Below are 25,293 nucleotides of genomic sequence, written 5' to 3'. Positions count from 1 at the left end.
AAATCATGCCTCGTGCAGCCTGACCTGCACACCGCTCCCGCTTCTGTTTTCGATGGTATGGTGGAACCTCACAGGGGCATCAGCTGGCTCTTGCGCGTTCTCGATCTTGTCGTATCGCTGCAGTAATCTCACAATAACATATGCGGTTTTCGTTCGCGCAAATTGTTCTGTCTTTCTGTCAGTCCAGGTTCTTCTGAGCCAACCTCCACGGGAGGGGCGAATACTCACGACCCAAACACTGACGGATACCGCCGCCAAAGGGAATGAACTCGAAGCCGAATTTGCGGCCTCCATTCTCCTCCCACCTTTCAGGTCGGAATTGACTCACGTCAGGGCCCCAGATATCATCCCTCCTCGTCATGGCGTAAGTTGGGATGAGGACCTGCGTTCCCTTCGGCACAAACATGGGGTCGTTGCCATCGTCCCCGCCGCCCCGCGGCAAAACCGTGTCCCGGACGGCTACTCTTTCATTGAGCGGGATGACAGGTGCCATACGAAGGGCCTCATTGACGACCGAGTTGATGTATGGGATGGAGTCTCGCAGCTCTTTGAACTCGATGCCGCTCGGTTGGGATGGGTGGTATGGACCAAACTGTTGTAGAATTTGCTCTCGCAGCTTGTTGAAGACATCCTGATGGCGTGCCAGGAAGTAGAAAACCCATCCAATTAGAGAAGCTGTGGTATCTCGACCGGCAGTAAGGATGTTGAGTGTCTGGCTGCGCAGCTCAACGGGGTCCTGTGTTAGCTTTGCAAGCTCATCTAAGAGGATGTAGCGACCCGGGGAGGTGAGCCCAGTCTCGGACTGAATCCCGGCCAAATACTTGTCTCCGCGCTGGAGCCTCAACTGCACAAACCACTCGGCGTATTTATGCACAGCTGCGCAGTGGGCGTTGAACTCCCTGGTCGGCAGCAGCCAGCGGTATTTCCAGAGGGCTCCTCGTGTCTCTACCCAGGCCTTCCCGGCGTCCATGTGGGTGCCGATATTCTCTCGGTCGGGAGGTTCATACCCAGGGATAACGGGCAACTCAACCCGCTCCGATGGATTCTGAGAATGAACCGAGTACCCATAAATAAGCTCGGTGGTGATGTCCAGGGTCATGTTGTAAAAAAGGGGCTGCAGGTCGAAACTGGCGGTCCATCCCTTCTCACCGGCTCCGTATGATCTGTCAATGGCAGAGAACAACTGCTGGACATGGCGCTCGATCAAAGCAAGGTCGTTGATCTGGTCTTTGGTGAACTGAGGTCGCACCAGAGCACGGGAGTGCTTCCAGGCTTCGCCTCTACTGGTGAAGACGCCGGAGCCAAAAAGCGGTTTCCAACTAGCATTTCTCTGCTCCCCAACATCCCAGTCGGGGGCCTTGCTGGCGAGCATGGCCTGGACGTTGGCGGGATCGCGGGTCACGATAAGCTCGTAGTCGGCAATCGGGACCACACAGGTGTGCACATCTTTGCCCATCTCCTGGTCGATGGCCTCGACGACGTACTGGGGACCTCTGTCGGCCTTGGTGGCCTTGACACTCTCAACAAGCCGGCCGAAGCCCAAGAACCCCTTGGTGGGCATCACGCGAGCGGGGCTGCATCCCAACCGAGCTGCTTCTTCGTCATTTCGCCGTCGGACAGATTTCTTTCTCTGGAGAGAGTGAGCAAGCTGGAACACGAAAATAGCCGCTGCCACTGCGAGGGCAAACAGGAACATGATAACAGAAAGGTGAAACGCAGGGTAGGTATAAGTCAACAGAAGAGTGAGAGGTTCAAGAAAGGCATTGCTCACGAAAACCGTCTCCTCTCTTGATGTAGTGCGACAGGATCCCGGAGCTTGGAGACAGTCCCGAATGCTCGGTCAGCCGTTGATATTCCGTGGAGGGAAGGACGTCACCCACGGCGCCTGGATCCAGGTTTTCAATGACTTTTCCAGCAATATCCGAGAGAATACTGATATACGCCGGTGCATCGTCGGTCGCGATACGCAAGGCCGGCGGCAATGGATGAGGGACCGTCCAAATCTGCCTCCTTCTTCAACTGCAACCGTTACCCAAGACTCCGACCCGAGAATCTTTCATCGCACCGACTACTTACCCAAGGTTCGCCCGGTTGCGAGTGGCTTTGAGGCAGCTTCAGTGTGAAAACACCACGTTCCTAGTTTACCGCACGTTTTACTTGCAGTCTTCCTCCCGGTGCGCAGACGGAATGAGTCGCGTACCGGATGGTTTTGAGCCGGATTTTCTTGGGTGTTCTTGGGCCCGTTCCGTGAGTAGTTTCAATTCCCTCGTATCTCAAAAGACCGCCTCCTGTCTGTCATCTTTACCTTCGAAATAAGTTGATCGCGTGCTGGGATCAGTCCCCGTTTTGTCTTCATATAATATCTTCCCAGTCCGGCCTCAACCTTCAGGTTCTTCAAAACAATCAAGTCCGAGATTCAGATTCGATACTTCTCGGCATTATGGCCGTCAAATCCCCCCTCCTGGCATGGGCAGTGACGCTCTTCTGCGACCATGTGAGAGCAGTCCCGGCTTCTCTGGTACCGCCTCATTATTCCGGAGAAGCCCAGAGACTGGCGGATCCCACATACGGCCCCATTCCAGGCCAGTCAGATCTTTACAATTATTACTGGGGCACCGATAGACCTTTTCCAGGCAACATTTCGGATCCAATCTTCCCAACCCAGAAAGGGCCCCCTGGTGTTGATGACTGGGTTTGGCAGAACCTCTTGTCGGCCGAATGGCTAATCTTTGAGTTTTATCAGCAAGGCATTGAGGCCTTCACCCCACAAGATTTCGTCAAGGCGGGGATGCCCAACACCACGTATAGGCGCCTGATGGAGATCCGCAATAACGAGGCCGGTCATCTGCGCATCTTCCAGAACCAAATCTCGCCGACCTCCATCAAGCCCGGTCGTTGCCAATACCGGTTCCCCTTCACTGAGCCCGTTGGGTATATGGCGCTGATGACGGTACTTGAGATTTCCAGCATGGCCTTCCTTACAGGTCTGGTGCAGCTTCCCAAGCTCGACTTCAACAAAGGAGCCATGTTGGCCATCGCCGAGGTTGAGACCCGCCACGAGGTGTGGGCGCTGCTGGACATTTGGAAGGCAGATCCATTCGGCGGTCCATCCGACACCATCTTCCCTTTCGCCGGTGAAATTCTGGACTCCACCAATGCATTCATTGTCCCTGGAAGCTGTCCGCGTGAGAACCCGGAATTTCCCCACAACCGACAACGGCTGCCGGCCCTTTCGGCTGGGAAGGACACTGTAAGCCTGACGCCAGGCTCGAGGATCAGTCTGCACTTTGACGACCCACGTAACCAGCCCTACTTCAACAAGCGCATCCAGTATTATGCCGTGTTCTTTCATGCAACGGCCAGTATCAGTGTTCCCATTAACACGCGTCACTGGCCCCGCGAGGAGATCTGGGTGACTATCCCTCGCAACTTTGAGACCAAGGGGGTCATCGTTGCGTGCGTTGCGGATCGACAAGGGGCGCCCACAAAGGAGTCGGTCATTGCTGGTCCAGCTGTCATCTTGGAGCAGCCTGCAACCCTTGCAACGGCTCTCTTGCGTGGCAAGTCGGGTTGAAGAAGATGACCGGCTTGCTTGATCAAAGATGGATCGAGCGGCGCATGTATTATGCCTGTCGGAATATCATTTGTACAGAACCTGGCCAGCTTGGTGTTTTGGGCATGGCTGGGAAAAGGCGCTGTTTCTGTTGGCCATCAAATCTTTGTTTTGAAAAAAAGACATGTCTATAGCCGGGGACAAAGTCATTGTGTAGAAGCAACAAGGACATACAATTCTACCTACAGGACTGCCTTGCTGTTATTTGGCCACATGTATGTTTCAGGATGGAGAAAGGATTTGTGACTTAACAATGCTATCTATCGGTAGAAGCATATTTCAGTAATCGAAATCCACCTCCCAGCTTCAGACCTTACTTCTAGGCCATCCAACTTCATTCATCATCAATACACACATGCCAACAAAGCACCAGATCACCATCAACGCTATATTATCTCATATACTTGCCTCATCTGGTCAGTATGGCCATCAACACCGAGTCAATGCCGACAACCGGTACATTGGGTTCCTCCCAGCAAGCTCAACACATCATCCGGCTTCTGCTCCGATCCCATTATTTGTCAGCCGAAGATCAGCTCAATCTGGCTCTAGCCAACAAACACATGGCTGGGATCATTGACATCGAGCGCACCCGTCCCAATGTCACGGATGTTCCCTTTGAATACGATGACAGCCTCGTCAATCAAGCGATCAAAAGTGATCGGGAAGATTGGCTTGAGTATATTCTCGGCATCGGAGACTTCACTGACAAGGAGGCTGAGAAGTCTATCAACGGGCTACTCATGTACCGCGATGCTTTGGACGGCGAAAACGACCGTTTGCATCACACTATGGGTACGCACCTGCTGCTGGAGCTCTGCTTAAGATTCGATGCAGTAAGTTGTCTTCGATCGCTGATCAAGTATTGCAACGAGACCTGCTTCAAGCACGACCCTGACTGGCTGTACCGCAAAGCCAGACTGGTGGCGTTGGAGGACTACAGGGTTCAAGGGCTTTTCGTCCTGCACTCTTATCTCCAGCGATCTGACGATAGTCCGCTGGAAGAGATTTGGGGCTACCTGCTAGCGCATGCTCGAATTTCCTTCCACGTCAGAATGCTGGCATGAGTGATGGATCCCGAGGCGGAATACCTCCCGTACCTAATTTATCATTGTGGGAGACTTAATGAGCGCTCACCATTCATGCTATTTGAATTGATCAAAAATGTGCCGGTGGTGAGGCTTACAGAGCAGGTAAACTTTCGAGGGATGCTGGCGACGCCTCTCTCTATTGTTTCTTCTGGTCTCCGGCTGTCAAATATCAACCTTCTGCTCAGGCAAGGAGGTATCAAGAGACCTTTCGAACACTGTCATCGGGATCCAGTGAGAGGGGTTTTGACAAACCCCTTGTTTGCCTTGTTGATGGATATCTCTCTGCCATGTCTCGAGAAACCGTGGCATAGGGATGGGGAATCACCAAAGAATTGGATGATCAGAGCCAGAGACATGGAGACGACTGATTCTGCCTCGCATTTTTAACTTTTTTTGCTCCGGGGGAGTCGTGGGAGTAGTGCAGCGAGCACTGTAGATAATCCGCGGTGTCTTTACTATAAGTTAATGACATCTCTTAATAGTCTATATCCTCAGTTTTTTTTCTATTAAATTATAATTCTATTGTGACGAACCCCTATCCAGAACCTCCGAAAGGGATACTAGTGGAAGCTGTTTCTAGACAATCTTAGTCCGGTGCAGCTAAACAGTGCACAGCAAATGGCTTGTCTCAATCACAAGAGTCTTGATACCAACGCATCTGACTTGAATTGCATATTGCGGAACTATCTGCTACCTATCTAGTTCCTCTGTGTATATAGACCTGGGGACCGTGGACCGTGGACCGTGAGCCCCGCCGCGGTCCCTGGTCCCGATTTCATTAGTCCGTCCTGGCTACTGGACCGTAAGCCCCGCTCACTTTTCCGTCCAGTTCTTATTGGTCCGCCAGTTCTCCACCTTCTACCAAAACCGTGACACCTACAGGCTGTATGAGGCATAACCTTTAATGGTTTTTATTTAAAAATAAGAATTATGATATTTATAAAAAGCAAATTACAAAGTTTAACATCCTTCTAAATGTGAAATTTTTTACGCATATTTTTTCGGCGGGTTTCTATAATAAATTCTGCTATTTTAAAAGATTTATATTAATATTAATAGTAATATTATAAATTAAATATGACGCTAGATTATCTAATATTTTGTCTTTAGATATTATACTTCTATTACTATTAAATTAAGAATAAACTTTTAAACCCACTTTTTTAATGTAGTTAATTAACCGAAATATATAGGTTTTTTAAATTGTTAACTTTAGATTTTATAGAACTTATATATAAATTCTAACATCATTCAAGCTAATAGACATCGCGATAATAATTTTAAATCTACAATAATTAACATTATAATATATTAATAATAACCAAAATTAATAGAAAAATAAAAATTATGATTCAGAATAGCAAATTTATTTATTATATTCCATTATCTCTATTTTTACCCTTTACATACTGTATAATTAAGTACAAAAGTATTTAAAAGTACTACGATTATTAAATAAAATTATTTGTAAAGGGAAAAATATTATAAAATATATAAACGAAAAAAAAGGGGTTTATAATTTATAGTAGATAAAAAATTAAAAAAAGAATAGAAATATATAATATCATTTAAGTAGGGAAGACAAAGAAAAATTATATTATGAAGCTAAAAAACTAATACATTAAAGTATTAATTTAAAAAGATGTTGATATTATGAAGAGGTATATAGTAACATCTTTAAAATAAAAGCTATTGCTTACGGAATATTCAGGGGAAAAAATATGTATATATATATATATATATATATATATGTATATTTTATGTACCAGATTTTAGTTTCAATAATATCATATATTACTGATTAAATTAAATTAAAATCCAATATTAAAGTGAAATACTTAATATATGGAATGTTTTTATTACCTCTACCTTTATTATTATAATAATAATATAAAACACTAATGGGTTTAATAAGCTATAGAGATTACTCCTAACTATTATTACAAGTCGACCTATACCTATCCCTAAATAATTTTGTACAAGGTCGTTACTACTACGTAGCGATGGCCTTCGGCTAATAAACGTGACACATTAACACACACGTTACAGACTACACAACACTTCGGTGGCAGCTCGAGACCCCACATAGCAGGTTGGTTGCAAAGATTGAGTGGAGGGGTTAGGGAAAATGTAGACAGTGTTGGAGAGAGATGAAGAGAGGCTTGAAGAGGGGGGGCAGAGCGAGAGGAGCAACGGAGTATGGTGGGGGGAACCCAAATAAGGCCCCACCCACTGTCGAAGCTAAAATGAAACAAACAACTGGAAACTGCAAACTGTGGGTTTTTGATTGTTCCTTTTTGTCCCTGTTCGTGGACACTGCGCATCCCCGAGAGACCGAGTGGATAAGATTGAACCAGGCTATGAAAGTCACTCACCGCAGACGCTGCGCAGCATGCTCGATTAGCAAACTACCCTCCCCAGTCCCCAACATCACACAAGCCATGTACTGAAACCTCTTAGTGTACTCGTGTAATCCCTCACTCATTTTTCACCCACGTTGAGCGCTATGCTTGGGGAGGACATCTGGATCTAAGAATGATATTCACCTGAGCCCACCGCAGGTGGGATCAAAATGGTGCTCCAGGTCATCAACAAGATTATACAACTTTCGATACTCCGTTGGTGCTTGGCGCTGTTTTGCTCGCCTAATATCCTGATTCGAGCTTATACGGAAAGCTTGACAACAGTGCTTAGCAAGGGGTGGATATGGTTGTTATACCAATGTGTACTCAACATAAAAGTGGTCAGGTGGGCCACAAAGAAAGCCTATGACCAGGGGCCATGACGAACTACTTGTATTGTGCAGCAGTCTTTTCTATGCTTATCCCTAGACTTTCCATATCATTCTAACCACAGATATCCGCACGTGGGGCCGCGTGGCGGTATCGGAATGAGGGGAGAGTGAGGTTGATGATAAATACACACGGCCCCGTGCCAATCTACCACTCGACGACAGCCTCAAATGAGATAACATTTTACCGACAGCACAATATGATACCAACAGACCAGCTCCTGGCCAGTCTTGAGTGCGTTGATGCCACGTACTTCTCAAACACCGAAATAATGCGTGCGAGAGGCGCAGCGTTCCGAAGCCCTGCGGAGAATTCAATGTCCTTGAGACATTGCCTGGGACCAAAACTGGGTCATCCCCAGCATCAACACTGCAGTAAAAATCCTCATCGACGCTGGCGTGTTTACAAAATGGACGGCCGAGCGTGAAGGAGCCCCCATAACATGCTCCATATTGGCTCAACTCACGGGTGCCGATGAGCTTCTCATTCGCATTTCCATCTTGCTTAAAAGTGTGATACGGAACACGGACATTGATGTTGGAGCGGTGAACTTGTAGGGCGCATGATGCGTGCCATACATATCCGGCCAGTCACTGATCAGATAAGTTGCACAATATACATATGCGCGAACCCGTGGGCAAAGGCCTGATTGAGGATCTTTCATTTGCTGGCATGTATGGACAAGTACGCCCCTGACATCAAATTTCAACCATGCTCTGGAGTGCCACTCCAAATACAACCCGACGCCCTGGGTCGATATACATCCTTTCGATACCATCCTCGCCTTTCCTTCACAGATCGACAACGACAAGATTCGCCCGCTTGTCATAAATATTGGCGGTGTCAAGGTCATGATTTGAAGAAGTTTCTGGCCCGGCATCCAGAGACTGCCCCAGGCTGTCTGGCCCTTCAAGGTTTACTCGGTACCTCAATGGAGTGAATGTCGGTCCCGTCATCCAGTTACAGCATGGCTAACCAGCTGAGACGGCCAAGAAGATCTTGCAGACCTTGGCACCTGCTGTGAGGAAAGGCTATCCGAGACTGCTGACATGAAAGTTTGGTGAGCAGCGTGAAGCCGCCTTCAAGGGTTACTGTATCCGATCTTACCATGATGGCATGTCTTGCGGCGGCTGAGCGGTCCGAGGAAGATGGCGTGAGTTGGTAGCCAGTGCTGGGCTCAACATTGTCGAAATCTGGAGGCCTATACAGTCCGTCAAGAGTATCCTCGAAGTCGAGGCAGCCTAAGCCCGCTAGAAGCGTGGATAGAGAGTGCGATATGACCATCTGGCCCCGATGTTGTAATATTCAACAGATACAGATAAGAGCTCGTGGTCCTGGAGAGTACAAGGGTGTTTCTAATAGTGGTGCTCTGATTGTTAGGGTATAGGTACAACGCGAAGTTCAGATGAGCTCATCGATGCCCAGGTAGAGATCGAGGCTGTTTTCAAGTGGGAGGCCGTCCGACTATCAATATGCTGCCTTGGTACATGCAGCGCGGATCTCAACCCAAGTCTTGCCCGGAAAGTCTCTCTGAATGTCGCGACCTGGAAGAAATGGACTATTGGTCTTTTCTTCGTAGTCTACACCTCGCTGGCCTCTTCTGACAGCCACCATGAGCTCCTTGCCTCGTTCACTCTTACTGATAAACACTGGGTCCTCCGCTGTTCCGTAATCATCCACTGAAAATGGTGCCCCGTTGTGACTTTGCGCCATCACCTCCCGGGTTTCAGGCTTGAAGACAGCTCCGCGATGACCGGCCCGCTTTCCTCGATAAATTGAGACTGACGGGTAAGAATGTACACCGTCCCTCTCCTCCATCACTCTTTGCCAATGCTCTGGTTGTGGTCGCCGTTGGTACCGGTCACAAAGTGTCGGATCAAGGCAATAATAAGCATACCCAAGCATCCCAGAGTCGTGACTAATGAAACGTAATTCCTGCCAACCGTTCCCATGCTTGATCATCTCGTCCAACATCCGATATTGGAACTTGTCGCTACCGCTCCCCAAAACCGTAAGCTGGCGTAGCTGTAGTCGGGGAAGAAGCTTCAATACACCAACCAGATTGTGATGTACTTGTATTTTTGGCGGGTAGGTAAGCAGCAGAGGATCCCCACGCACGGAGATATATCGAATGAGGGACAGCTCTTCCAAGGGGATAGGCGAGAGCTTGTCAAGCAGCGACATCGGATCATCGAAATAAAACAGGACGTGACTGAGCCATGACTTGGAGATTTCCGCATTAACCCTTCGGCAGGTGCGGAGCAGAGCGGTGGCATGTAATGGCGCCTGGAGTTTATTGAGTCTTGCATCGTCGGTTGGAACTGAAGTCGCAAAGGAAAGTATTGTAGAACTGAAAAGAGATGAATATATAGCATCCCGAACCTCGAACGGGATGTGAAAAAGGGTACTGTGATACTGGGAGTCCATATTTGAGTATTGTTACCGGAGCAGTGGTGTGTGGAAGGGAGCGAAGGGTAGAAGGTATCGTTGGGCAGCGTCGTTGGGCTTTTGGATTGGTTCACATGGTGTTAAGCTAAGCAGTCGGCGAAATTGTGCTACCTAACTAGCACCAGCTTCGTCAGTAAAACAACTATTAGGGCAGTAATAAAAATAAAAATAAACTTCTATGATATTAAATACTACCCCTTACTATTAAAGCAGTAATAAAAATAAAAATAAACTTCTATAATATTAAATACTACCCCTTTAGAAAAACTATATTCTTTAATAGATTTTGATTATCTTAATAAAAATCTAAAGAGTCTATAGAAAACTCAACGTATATAAAATATATTTAAATAGTAGGTATAACGAACTTCTATCTAGAACCTCTGAAAGGGATACTGGAAAAACGCACCTCTGAATAATCCTAGCTTAGTATAGGTAAACAGTATATAATAAATAGCTTATCTCCATTACAATAACTAAAATACTAACAGTTAATACTTAAATTATATACTACGGAACTATCTACCTATACTAGCTAGTTTCTTCGTATATATATGTCACGGTTAAACCAACGGTGTTTAAGTTAACCTAACAGTAGGTCGCGCAGTATGTGGGGCGTAGGACGCCCCTAGCTAATCATTAGGAAAGTCAGGAGATAGCTAATTGGGGCCGTCTAGAAGTGCTATGGCGCTAAGACCTACGAGCACTCTGCAGGATGCAAGATGCTTGGGGTGATCGAAGGCATAGCACGACGAGCACTCTATAGGATGCAATGTGCTAGGAGTAATCGGGCCATAGCAGGATAAGCACTTCAGGGTCCTAAGGTCTATATATACGGAGGAACTGGCTAGTGTAGATAGATAGTTCCGTAGTATATAATTTTACGCTTATATTTACGGTATTTTATAATTATATTAAGATACTAATTATTTATTACTTATATAATTTAATATATTAGCTCTACCTCGAAAAATTAATTAAAGTCGAATAATTTAAATATTAAGTCCTTTAAAATAATTTTTTTTAATTTTTGAAAAGCTTACTCCTCTTCTTAGCCCTACTGGAATTCTATATTCTTTTTAATTAAATAATTAAGTAACTACGTAATACTTATATAGCCCCGGATAAATATCTAATAAATATTTATAATTATAGAATAGGCTAGTGTCACAGTTAAACTAATAGCGGGCTACGCCATATGTGGGACGCGGGGCGCCCAGCCAATCATTAAGGAAGTCAGGGGACGGCCAATCAGGCATGGACAAAAGTGCTACGGTGCCAAGGCTCACGAGCAGTCTGCAGGATGCAAAGTGCTAGGGGTAATCAGAGGTATAGCACGACGAGCACATTGCAGAATGCAATGTGCTAGGAATGATCGAGGCCGTAGCAGGGCGAGCACCTCAGAGTTCCAAGGTCTATATATACGGAGGAACTGGCTGGTGTAGATAAACAGTCCGCAGTATGCAATTCAAGTTGTATTCACGGCATCTAGTGTTTACATCGAGATATCTTGTTGTGCACTGTTTAGCTGCACCGAACCAGGATTATTCAGAAGTGCCTTTAACCGATATCCCTTTTAGAGGTTCTGGATAGAGGTTCGTCACAGCTAGTCTTTAATTACCGTAATATTTTTAAATTCTATACGAACCTTACCTAACGATATTAGATATTTTAAATATACTATCTTTTATACGTAAAACTCGCTTTTTTTTTTATATTATAACCCTGATGCAGGATAGTTGTGGGGCTACGGGAATAAGGGCCAATTAAAAGAACGTATAGGGGAGCTAATTACAGTGAAGAATAAGTGATTAGTGTGATTAGGGCACCGAGCAGACTAAGTAGAGTAATTAGTGTAATTAGGCCACTAAGCAGACTAAATAGAGGGAATTAATGGCCTTAGGAGCCTAATTATAGCTTGGCATAAGGATTATATATACGGAGGAACTGGCTAGTATAGATAGATAGTTCCGCAGTATGCAATATAAGTTACAATCGTTGGTATTTAGACTATTGTAATAGAGATAAGCTATTATTGTATACTGTCTAGCTGTACCGAACTAGGATTGTTCAGAAGTGCCTTTAACCAATATCCCTTTCAGAGGTTCTAGATAGGGGTTCGTCACATATAAGCCTTACGGGATTAATTAATATAAATTACTACGGAAGTTACTACGGAAGTCGCTAAAGGTAAGGATTTTATATAAGGACCTATTAAATAAACGATATTAAAAAAGTAATATAGTAAATATAGAATTACTATTTTATAAAATATATTATAACCTATAAAGCTTTTATATAAGAGCTAAAAAGAGTATTAAAAAGGTAGGAAAGTCGCTAGTATTAGAATCGCGAAGCTATTAAAGACGTACCTATACTTATATAATATATACTTTATAAGGGGGATACGGTATAGCTTTATTTTAAGTATCTGGAATATCGGAAAGTATTTTAGTTTTAATATATTATATACGAATATATAAAGTATTACTAAAGTAAGTCGCTATATAATTATTAATTAGTACGTAAGGTAAGTAAGGAAGGTAAACTATAGTTAATTAAAAAGATTATAGCCCGGTAGGAAAAGACTTAATAGGAGGACTTAAACGACTATATTTTATAAAAAGTTTAGGATTTAATTAAACTAAAGAATAGCTTTTAAGTTATATAAATCGTATTAAGGTATATAAAGTATTACGTTAAATACGTAAACGGTTAAAATATAAACAATAATATACGCTTATAGGAGAAAGTAGTACTAGGATAGTATTTAAGCCTAAACTACGCTATATATTTAAAGGAGAAGGTTAAATAATATTATTAAGTTAAAACGCTTAAGACTAAGTAGAAAAACCGCTATCGAGCGTAAATATAAAAGAATATTAAAGACGGAAGATAGGAGGAAACTAGGTAGGTATAGTTAAAAGACTTTATATTATTGGATAACCCGGAGTAAAAGGATATTCTTAAACGATATAACCGCTTAAGAAACGATTCGCGGCCCTTCGCGGGGACTATTAACCTTTAACGGATTACGAACCGTATTTTCGAAGATATCGGCGTAAGATAAAAATATAAAATAACGATCCGGCGCTTATTAGCGAGGTCGCTATTATATAAAAAGGAAATAAGAAAGATAAACGCCTTTAAGTTATTATACAATAGAAGGATCTTTAAGTAATAATATTAGTAAACGGTAGTATAAAAACGAATTTAATTTCGCTATAGTTCGTATATTAAGCCTATATATTATAGAAGAAAAAGAAGGAATAAATCGTTATATAAAAATTATTTCCTACGTAAAAGGTTTATAAAGAGATATTACTTTTAGATATTATAGTCGAAAGAAAAATAATATTAATTATATTCGATATTATAAATATAGGACCTTTGAAAGATATAATCTTAAGGTAACTATAGTATAAAGATTATAATCTAGATATCGATTAGAAGGATAGTAATTACTTATAACTAAAAAAGCTTTAAAAATATTTAACTAACGATAAAAAATTAGAAATATATACGGAGTAAAGTATAGGATAAGTACTTTCTACGGTACTACCGTAAAAAATATAAAAAGTAATAGTATATTTTATTAATATAGGCGGTAAAATTAAAGAAGTAAGGTTAATAACGTTAATAAAGATATCGGAGGTTAATAAGTACGTTTATTATAATAACGTAGAGAAAGGTAAGAAAAAGGCGGTACCGGTAAAATATCGAGGATATTTAGTCTTTACGGCTAAGTATTTAAAGAGGCTTTTAGAGTCAAGACCGTAGGACTATAAAATTAAATTAAAAGAAGGAGCTAAGTTATAGTTATTTAAAGTTTATTATATTAACGATAAGTAAAATAAAGAACTACGGAAATACTTAAATAAAAATCTAAAAAGAAAATATATTAAGGAATCTATATTATTAATAAGATACCCTATATTCTTCGTACTAAAAAAGGATAGTAGCTTACGATTATATATAGATTACCGTTAGCTAAATAATAAAACGGTAAAAAATAGTTAATTATTACCGTTAATATTTAGATTATAGAATTAATTAATAAAAGTATAATACTTTATATACTTAAATATACCTATCAAATATGCCTATATATAGATTAAAGAAGGAGATAAATAGAAAATAGCGTTTCGTATACTTTATAGTTATTTCGAATATCTCGTAATACTATTTAAGTTAATTAATATACTCGCGACGTTCTAATCTCTCGTTAATTATATAATATGGAAATACCTCGATAAAATAATAGTATATTACCTCGACCACGTTTTTATTTATTTACGTATTTTAGAAAAGTATAAATAATATGTATAAAAGATATTTAACGTGCTATATAGAGCCGGACTTTTAATTAATAAAGAAAAAAGCGAGTTCTATATATAGAAAATAATATATTTAAAATATTTAATATCGCTATGTAAGGTTCGTATAGAATTTAGGAAAATTATAGTAATTAAAAACTAATTTATACCGTAATTATAAATATATATTAAAGAATTTTTAAGGTTTATAAACTTTTACTAAATATTTATTTAGAATTATATAAGTATTATAAAATTACTTAATTATTTAATTAAAAAAAATAAGGAGTTCCGGTAAAGGTAAAAAGAAAAGTAAGCCTTTTAGAAACTAAAAAAAGCTATTTTAAAGGACCTAATATTTAAATTACTAAATTCTAATTAACTATTTAAGGTCGAGGTAAATATATTAAACTATACGATTAATAAATAATTAGGATAGTAAAATAATAACGGTATGCTATACCCGGTAATTTTCTTTTCGAAAAAGTTTAAGAAAGTATATTAGAATTACTTAATTTATAATAAAAAACTATTTATTATTATCGAAACGTTCGAAGAGTAAAGGTTATATTTTAGTAGTATTAAATATAAAGTATAAGTCTATATAGATTATAAAAATCTATAATACTTTATTATTATAAAGGTTTTTAACGTACGGTAAATATAATAATTAAAGTTTCTTTCGGAATTTAATTTCTAAATTAATTATAAAAAGGGTTCGGAGAACGTTAAGGTAAATGCATTTAGCTAGCGAGCCGATTATTATAAGGATATATTTAAGGAGTTACTATTACTATTTAAAAAAGCGTTAAATGGTATTTTTAAATATTTATTATAGCCGTAAATAAAGTATTACGTAATATATTATAAGAAAGTTACTTTTAATAAATACTAAAGGAAGTTAAATAATAATATTATAGAATAATATTAATAGGAAAAGCTAAAGCTATAAGGTATTTAAAAAGATAATTAAAGAAAACTATAATATAGAAATCGATCGTACGTAAAGCTAAGTAATAGGATAGTATTAATAATAAAGATTTATATATTAAAGTTCGGAGGATATATAGGTATTATTAAAATTATAAAAAAAATTAAATAGTACTTTAATTAATTAAGGATTAAGGATAACGTTAAGGAAGCTATTTAGTTATATTATATATACGAAAAAATAAAGGTTACGAGATATAAACCTTATAGATTTCTAAAGCTATTATCGGTAATAAAACGGCTATAGAGTTTAATAACGATAGATTTTATTATTAAATTACTAAAGTCTAAAAATATAGTAATTAACGTTAAGTACGATAATATATTAACGGTAATTAATAGGCTTACTAAATAAATATATTTCCTATTTTATAAAGAAATTTAATCGGTAAAATAGTTAGCGAATATAGTATTACGGTATATTATATTAATATATATATAATTAAAGGAGTTTATTACGGATTGCGATATTAAGTTTATATCGAAGTTTTAAAAAGTATTAATAACAAGGTTAAGAATAGTAAATAAGGTATTTTCGGCCTACTATCCTTAGATAAACGGTTAAACGGAACGGCTTAATTAAATCGTAAAATAGTATTTACGGAATTATATTAATTTTAAATAAAATAATTAAATTAAATTATTATTTATAGTATAACTAATATATAATATATCGCTAACCGAGATAACTAAAATTATATTATTCTTTACGAATTTCGATTATAAAGTAGACCTACGGTAAGGACCTACAGTTAAAGTACTTAAAGCTAAGATTAAAGTAAATAAAATATATATACTTTATAGTAAGTTTAAATAAAAACTAAAGTTTATAAGGGAAAGGATACGGAAGTACTATAATATTAAAAGGCTCGAGGGACTTCGCTTTAATAGAGGAAATATAGTATTTCTTTTTATTTATAATTTACGTATTAAAAAACCTAATAAAAAGTTAGACTATAGGAAAGTAAGACTATTTAAGGTTAAAAGGAAAATATCGGAAACGATATTCGAATTAAAGTTATTAATACGATACGTTTACGGTTATATACCTTTTATATTTCACTTTTAAAACCTATACTATACGTAAATAAAGTTAATATATAGATAATAGCGAAGGACGAAAAAGAAGAATACGATATAGAAAAATTATTAAATTTATAATTTAATAAAGGTTAATTAAAGTATTTAATTAGTTAATTAAAATATCCGGCTATAGATAACTTATAGGAACTATAAATATACTTTAACTACCTAAATACGTAAAAAGAATTCCACTAATAATATCCGGACTAACTAAAACCTAAGTAAATAAAAAAACTTAGCCCTGGCTTAAAGCTAGATAGCTATAAGACGGAGCTAAGAGAACCTCGACAGGAATCGAACTTATACTTTCGACGTAATAGTCGACGTATTATATACTATACTATAAAGTTAAAAGGTATAAAAAAGATTAAATATAAGTAGTATTACGCGCTTTAAGTACCTTAAGAAATGGAAGCTACATTACTAGCGGCATTTTACGTAGTAAGGAAGGAAGGACCGGCCACGTTAAGGGCGGGAGACAGGTCGTCCGGCAAGAACTAGCTAGACCAGTCTAGTATATCGGAGGCCTAGTTAAGGGAAGAGGCTAAGGGAAGATTAGCGGTAGAGGAAGCCTACGCTTCTTCCCGCTTTAAATCCTTAATTACCCGCTCCTTGCAAGCGGTTAGGCGACGGAATTTAATAATTAAAGTACGGCGTTAGGTATTTACCCATAAGAATTTCGAAGTAGCTTATAGTATAGCCGTATAAGCTTTTCGCTTATCGGCGTCTAGTTTCTCTTTCTAACGACGTAAGGAGGCTATTATCGCGGAAGTAAAACCTAAAATTATAGTCGGAGCGACTTAAGCGTATACAGTAGTTACATTTAAAGGAACGCTCGGAAGCGCAATAATCGGGGATATCGAGGGCCTCGTAAGAGGAACAAGAAAGTATCTCGTTACTAAAAATAGAGAAAGCGTTTATAAGATTCTGGCGGCGAAGGGTACTTAAGGGACTTTTCGGCGTAGATTTCTTAACGCGATTAGATATTGCGGAAAGATAGTAATAAGGGAGGAAAACTTACTTAAGGTTATCGATAGAAAAGATAAGCGAGTTAGGCTATCGGGGCGTTAGCTTAAGAGGGGGAGTATCGTATTATAACCCTAGTGCAGGACGGTTGTGGGGCTACGGGAATAGAGGCCAATTAGGAGAACATATAGGGGAGCTAATCACAGTAGAAAACGAGTGATTAGTGTAATCAGGGCACTAAGCAAACTAAGCAGGAGTAATTAGTGTGATTAGGGCACTAAGCAGACTAAGCAGAGTAATCAGTATAATTAGGGCACTAAGCAAACTAAGCAGAGGGAATTAGTAGCCTTAGGAGACTAGTTACGGCTTAGTATAAGGACTATATATACGGAGGAACTGGCTGGTGTAAATAGGCAGTTCCGCAATATGCAATTTAAATTATATTTACGGCATTTAGTGTTTACATTGAGGCATCTTATTATGCACCGAACCAGGATTATTCAAAAGTACCTTTAACCGATATTCCTTTCAGAGGTTCTGGATAGAGGTTCGTCACAGATATAGAAATCATCAAAAAGGTTATTAATATTATTATATAATTTAGAAGTGTTTATTAAGTAAAATAATAAAATAATATAAACATTATATTACTATATAAAACCATGAAGAAGATTATGATATTTAAGTAATATAAAGTTGATAGAAAAAAATACAGTTGATTAAATACTAAAATTTAGAAAATTATTTAATAGTTTTAGGCCATTTTACTTTAACTTCTACAAAGAAATACTTTATTTATAAAGACTTAGTTCCTTAGCATTCGAAAAGTCATAAAATTGAAATTATGTTATTTATAAAATTAACTTTTCTCAGAAATCTTTCAAATATAATCTAGATATTTTCTTTCCTTTTCTATATTAGTATATTTTGAAATATATTAAAAACAGTCTCAAAGTCTATATTTATTAAAACATACTCGTAATAAATATTCTAGATAGATATCTTTTATTAATAATCATAGTATAGGTGCTATATTTCTTTTCTTAAAATAGAGAATTATAATTCTTGAATTTCAAAAAACGGATATGATTTATGTATATCTATATCATAGTTTACAATAAAATTACTATCTTTTTTTTTATTAGTTTTAGTAATATTAGCACATATTTAACTCAAGTAATAAATATTATAAAAAAGTTATAGAAAATAAGCAATTATGCTATTCTAATAGTTTAACTAAAAGTTTATTAATATTTAAAAAGCCTATGCGTTATAAGATATTTAAGCCTAATTTTATTACAAAAGATTTAAGTAAGTTACTATTTACAATATAATACGTTATGAGTTGTATTACTGTGACGAACCCCTGTACAGAACCTCTCAAAGGGATACTAGTTAAAGGTTACTTCTGACAATTAGCTCGGTGCAGCTAAACAGTGCACAATAAGATGTCTCAATGTAAATACAAGATACCGTGAATATAAGCTGTGATTGCATACTGCGGAACTGTCTATCTACACCAGCCAGTTCCTCCGTATATATAGACCTCAATCCACCTGGTACCTCCGTACCTAGCTCACCATGGCTCAGTGGTGAGCGGTGGTGATCCATCCTGGCTCACCACGCTCAGTCGCTGAGCCTACTGAGCTGGCTCAGCTCTGCCAAGAGGTGAGCGCCCCGCTATCCTGCAGCCCCGCCGCTGTATCTTACTTGATTGGTTCCCACGGCGTGCTGCATTCTCCACTCTGCCTTGCTATATAGTTGGTCTGTGACAATTAAGTATTATATACTTATATCTATTACTTAGAATAATTGAAGACTTTCTATAATTCAATATACAGTTTTATTTGTAGCTTCTCACGGTTCAGAACAAGCGGGGTCGCCAGGACCAGTAACACTGGAGCGACGAATAGGGGGAGCCTGTGGGGCAGGGAATAGCACGGGCTAAGAGATCTAGGCTTTCGAAGATAGATCCGTGGATTTATAGATTCAGAGCTAGATCCAACAGATCTAGGGATTAAAAGGTAGATCTAGATACGGATAAATTAGAGTCCTAGGTCTATATATATAGTGGAACTGGCTGGTATAGATAGATAGATCTGCAGTATGTAATACAAGTTACAATCGTGGTATCTTAGCTTTTGTGATTAAGACAAGCCATTTATTGTATACTGTTTAGCTGTACCGAACCTGGATTGTTCAGAAGTGCCTTCAACCAGTATCCCTTTCAAAGGTTCTGGATAGAGGTTCGTCACATAGTTTAATTAAAAAGATTCGTTACTAATAAGTCGCCATATTACGAAAGTACGGAATTCATATAATAAATTGGCGGGATAATAAATGATTTCTAAGAAGTTTAGAGAGTATGTATAGATATATATTTAAACGTTATCTCATAACTATATTACACTAAAAAAATCACGATTATATTCCTCCAGTATAAAATTGGTGCCTTGAAAATAAATAAAAATTATAACGATTTAAATTATAAATTAGATTGACAAGTAGTCAAAAGAGTTTACGAAGTAAAATAGTAGAACTCTAAAAGATTTATAGAATAGACTAAATAATGGGTAAATATATAGTATCAAAAATTAAGAAGTTAAGCGTAAATACTTATTATTTTGGAAAAACAATATTTTAAAGGATATAACTAATGGTAAAAAAAATATTACTAGAAAGTTTAAACATAATATATAATATAACCTAACTCATTGCTTCGGCGAAAACATATTGAATAGAGAATTCCTTTTATAAAAAAAGATAACTTCCATAAAAATATAGGTAATAAATACCCGACGGTTAAAGTAATAAGGTTGTAATAGGATTTAAAAATAAATACTAAAGTAATAATCTTAAATAGAAAAATTCATTGTTAACCGATGAAGTAAAGTTAATAAATAATATAGAATCGGTTAAAAAGACAGACCACCTCGTATAGCTACCCCAAGACTTCTATAATTAAAAAAATGTTAATATAGCTGAAGAAATATAATTAAATAAAATCATATCACGCTTATACGTTTCAACTCTGTAGATTACTTCTAAACGTTATTCTTAATATCATAGATTTATAAATAATAAACTTCTATAACTGTTTTCAAGGAAGAAGGATCGATTTTGCTATTGAATCAACTATAATAGTAGAACTAATCAAGCTAAGTAAATATTCAAGCATTTCTAAAATTACTATATAGATTAATAAAATAGTACAATGATTGTTAGCAAAGATATTTCTTGTAAAAAAATAAAAAGAGTGAAATTTATTAATTGTTAGGTAATAAAAAAGTATTTTAGTGTCTTCATTTCAAAGATGTTGATTTAGTATAACCTATTGTATTCAAGTAAATTAAGTAGTAATATATATATATATGTCCTAATCAAAGAAATATTTTAAGACCTAAAAATGAATATTAATAAAGTTTATAATAATATAATGGATAAAGGTATTGTCTTTTATAAACTTAGGTAGTATATATAGTATTAAAAAGAAATCAAAATTTATTAAACTTTTAATTCAATTAAAATAAAGTTTAAAATAAAGTTTTAAATGTTAAATAGCCTCGCTTCAAAATATTATTATATAGTATTAAAGCATATAGTTAACATAGTTCTCCTTGATAATAGTAAAATCTTAGCATTATATAAATTAAATTGATTAACATCTTATATTTAATTATTACAGTGAATAAATGGGCTTTAACATCATTAATAGAATACTCACCTAAATGATTACTTATTCAATATACCTATAAAAAGTATTAAAAAAGATTATAATAAGAAAAAAAAAATTTTAAGTTGCTTAAATAAGATTAATTTATATATCGAAATATATATATACTAATAAAATAACTTATAATAAAATACCTAGAGCCGTTTTAATTATATTCAGTTAATGAACAATACGTAAATCATAATTATAAATTTAGCATAAGTTATATAAACCAAAACTACGTTAGACTTTTTTTTTTTTTAAAAAAAAATTCTTAATCCAAGTATATTTTACATTCAAGGAAATAATAATAAATAAACTAATAAAACTTAATAAAACAAAATTAGTATCATCGTATTATATAACCTAATAACTATAATACAGTCTATAATATAAACTTGAAAGTATTAATGGGGAGTTAAAGGATAGACCTAGGTTTACTATAGAAATCTAAAATAATAAAGGGAAAAGTTAAAGTAATGAAAAAGAACTGAAGAAATAAAATGAAAAAGAGATTGAGTATGTAATATTTTAGAAAAGCAATCGTAAAGAAGCGAAGAAATATATAATAAATAGATTTTTTACGTTATATTACCATTACTGTTTAAAGTGTAGTAAATAATAAAAAATTTATTTCTATCACAGTACTCTAGAATAATAGAAGTATCCTTATTATGTCGGTTAGTAATACACGAAATCAGACTCGTTTTTCCTTTTAAATATATATATATTTAAATAATGGCATATAGAAACTACATACTATTGCGTCGATATTTTCAAAGGTATAGTTAGAGGAATTGATAGGATTCTATAATATATTAGGCAACGGATAGGTACTATAGTACCTTACAATATATAGACTCTTCCTCCTTTAACTTCTTTAACTCAATTCAGTTTACTTGTATTATATTTTAGCCACCATCACTTAGCACTGTGTTGCTGATTATTATGGGTAAACGATTGTGATTAATAAATGTGTATTATTCTTGAATAGTAAGAGTATAATAATTTTAAATATCCAAAATTGAATAGTAATAATTCATTGTGTAGACTTGCTCTATTAAGAAGCCTAAAGTTATAATTCAAGGTTCATTAAATGATTTAAAAGTGTTTTCTTGTTAATGTGATTTAAAGTAACTCTAAAGTAGGTTTATTATTAATTATAAAAGCTAAATAATATGTTATAATTATTGATAAAAATTTTGAAATTAATTATATCTACATTGCAATTTCTTTCTGCATTAAACTTTATAGAATTTACCATATAATTAAGTTAACAATACAATAAACGCGATACATTATGATATTAAATTTAATTATTCATGATTTTAGGTTTTAGAAAATAAATAGTTAAATCCATATTATTTATTTAATCAATTATTACTTGAAATACTTGTAATATAATTTTGATTATAATGTAAATACTTGAAAATTTAAATTTATTATATTGAATATAGCCTTAACTATTTACAATATTATCTATAAAATCTTTGAAACCTATACAAATCTTAATGAAATTTCTTAATAGTAGGATTTAATGTAGGAACTACCTTTTAAAATACTAGTACTTTTATTAATATTAATATTTAATAAATTTTAATAATACTTTCATTTTCTATAAGTATTATAGTTTTCCTAATTTGTAATAGTTAAATTACGGTCCTTGATATATAATATGTATTTATCTCTTTACTTACTGTAGCTATAATTCATAATATTTAACTTATTTTTAAAATATTCATAGTTAATATTTCAAAATAAAGTTCAATTTTATGTGTAAACTCTACTTATATATATATATATATATACATATATATATTATAGAATAGTTTATAAGCAACAACTCAGTCAGCATGAATAATTATAATAATATAGAGATTTTAGTTTATATCCAGGCGTTTAACAATAAAGTTAATTTTCTTGATTACTACGTATAATACAAAATTGTATTTAAAGCTTTATTAAGATTTCAAATGGATAAAAAATATCAATATTTAAAAACTAATGAAAACTTAGAAATACTACTAATATATTAATCATATTCTTAAAATAATGCTTTTAAACTCTTAAAATTTTCAAAGAAAACTTTTTAATTCTTCAAGGTTTCTATTTAATAACATTTCAGTGCAATATACTACAATATATACTTTCAATATTTAAATTTGAATGTTATAGTAAAGTAAAGATTACCTGTTTTCTAAGTATATCAAATATTAAAAAGTTGTTATATCAATAATATCCTCACACAACCTTTCAAAGCCCTAATAGAAAACTTTTCCTCTACCTTAAATTATTTCAAAAAAAGATGATTATTATTAAATATATTTTATAACATTTTAATAACTAATCGGAAAATTTATTACTAATCTTTTAAACTTTTACAACTATAGATAATAACAATTTTATATTCTATTGGTTCTTCAAACATTGAAAGTATATTTCAAGGTATTCAAAATACCTTTATTATGATTAAGGTAGGAAAGTTATTTCTACAGCTTCATGTTAAAAAAATACATTTTTAATTTAATTTATTGAACTTTAGAACTTTTAATCAAAACAGTTTAATAAAATAGTTTATCTTCATTATCCTAAATTATTTTCAAATAACTTCTCTATTCTTTTACCCTTCCAACTATTTTCTAACAATATATAGTTAATTTTATCATTAACGTTGATAATTATATCACCTTGATTTTTCAAAACCGTATACTTCTCGAAACCTTGAATAATAAGTGACTACTTTTATAAATACTATATTTATTCAATACTTTTACTATAAAAAATTTCAACTTCAATATTATAATACAATTTTTCTTTTAGAATTAAATAATTAATGTATAACCTAGCCCTATAATTTTAAAAAAATTTATAAATATTTCTCATTGTTAACGTATTCCCCTACTCGTGAAGATCTAACTAACTACATTTCTACAAACAGGAGAATTATTATGGTGATTAACGTAGAAAAATCGAAAAGTAGAAGATATCCATATAGTGAATTTTTCATAATATCTTTATCACTTCTAATAATTTATTAAGTACACTTCCTCCTACTAACTATATACTGTCCTAGTGATATACGTCTCTCTTCTACCCTAATTCATAAGTTTTTTATCTAAGTTTATCGATAAAGACCTATATCCAGTGAATTATATAGGTTATTATATTATGTTTACTGAAATATTTTAAAAGTTTAGTAGTTTACGTTGAAATACTCTATTTTATGTGGCAAGATATATAATAATCCTGCTTTTAATATTAAACTAATAGACGAGCTAATAGATATTAGCATCATTTGTTAAATTAGAATATCCTTTGGTTTTAATAAAAATTATACTAGTATAAATAGTAAAGATAAAATAAAGGCTAGTATTATAACGGTAATAATTTTTGACAGATACTAATATTTTTAATAGAAGTTTATATAATTCTTAAAGCTTTCTTTAGTAACATATGCTTAACGAATAGGGGGGAATATTACGGCCCTAGTTTATAATCCCTAAGAACTTAGCAATTAGTTAGTTCTTTTTTATACTGTAACTTTTATAAGCCCTGCCTTTATTACCAAGCTTCGGTGACGGAGTTTTCATCGTTATTTAGTATCTTAGAATAAATAATATATTTACATGGCCGTTTTATCTTAAGTACATCCTTGCGCGCCTATAAAATAAAGCATTTTTATTTCTACTATACTTTATAGAAGGTAAAACCGCTCTGATATTCATATTTAAACCCACTAACTAGTCTTTTTAGTAGCTAATATAAAGATATTTATCTCTTTTAGTCACAACCAACTTCTTCTTTTCTACTTTATTTAATTACTCTAGCCATTTTTTATTTAAACTCTTTTATAAAGTATCACGAAAATATAGCTTGAATAGGGCAGGGCCCACGTTATATTTTTACAATTAAAATAATTATAAAATGATGAGAAAAAGGGGAATTCTTTAACTGACCCACTTATCTTTTGGAATTCTTTTATGCTACCTTACTTATATTCCTTGGTATATTTTTATTAACCGTAACCTTATTATAGATATTTAATCTTAATCGCTAATCCTTGCTCTTAATATAATCTTAACCGACTATCGTACATATAATTACTTACTGTTATAATCCCTAAAGAAACATTTACCTGCAATTATAAAGATATTTTCTTTCCAAATATTTAGGTTAATTTCCACACTAAAATTATATATATGTGGGCGAAAGAATTTTTTAACTAATATCTTTATTGTATAAAAATAAAATAATTATGAATTGGTAAAATTGTAGGAAGTGA

General features: G+C 35.3%; 4 protein-coding genes across 4 annotated transcripts; 1 reads left to right on the top strand and 3 right to left on the bottom strand.

The window, feature by feature from the left end:
- Nucleotides 1-3: 3 nt before the first annotated feature.
- Nucleotides 4-1,696, bottom strand: QC763_301920 (uncharacterized protein; the record flags this gene model as incomplete). Its single annotated transcript, XM_062910648.1, has 2 exons — nucleotides 4-167; nucleotides 229-1,696. The coding sequence occupies 2 exons, from the start codon at nucleotides 1,694-1,696 to the stop codon at nucleotides 4-6; spliced, it is 1,632 nt and encodes a 543-aa protein (XP_062766594.1).
- A 744-nt stretch (nucleotides 1,697-2,440) lies between these two features.
- On the top strand, nucleotides 2,441-3,574 carry QC763_301910 (uncharacterized protein; the record flags this gene model as incomplete). The annotated part of the gene is made up of 1 exon (XM_062910647.1): nucleotides 2,441-3,574. One exon carries the CDS (start codon nucleotides 2,441-2,443, stop codon nucleotides 3,572-3,574), a length of 1,134 nt encoding a protein of 377 aa, XP_062766593.1.
- A 4,893-nt stretch (nucleotides 3,575-8,467) lies between these two features.
- Nucleotides 8,468-8,780, bottom strand: QC763_0048900 (uncharacterized protein; the record flags this gene model as incomplete). The annotated part of the gene is made up of 2 exons (XM_062905735.1): nucleotides 8,468-8,527; nucleotides 8,604-8,780. 2 exons carry the CDS (start codon nucleotides 8,778-8,780, stop codon nucleotides 8,468-8,470), a joined length of 237 nt encoding a protein of 78 aa, XP_062766592.1.
- Nucleotides 8,781-8,963: 183 nt separating this feature from the next.
- QC763_301900 (uncharacterized protein) lies at nucleotides 8,964-9,923 on the bottom strand (the record flags this gene model as incomplete). Its single annotated transcript, XM_062910646.1, has 1 exon — nucleotides 8,964-9,923. One exon carries the CDS (start codon nucleotides 9,921-9,923, stop codon nucleotides 8,964-8,966), a length of 960 nt encoding a protein of 319 aa, XP_062766591.1.
- Between the last annotated feature and the right edge of the window lie 15,370 nt (nucleotides 9,924-25,293).

Source organism: Podospora pseudopauciseta, chromosome 3, assembly GCF_035222475.1.
Source record: "Podospora pseudopauciseta strain CBS 411.78 chromosome 3, whole genome shotgun sequence".
Lineage (NCBI taxonomy): Eukaryota > Fungi > Ascomycota > Sordariomycetes > Sordariales > Podosporaceae > Podospora > Podospora pseudopauciseta.
The sequence above is the reverse complement of the archived record's forward strand: the minus strand, read 5'-3'. Positions and strand labels throughout refer to the sequence as shown.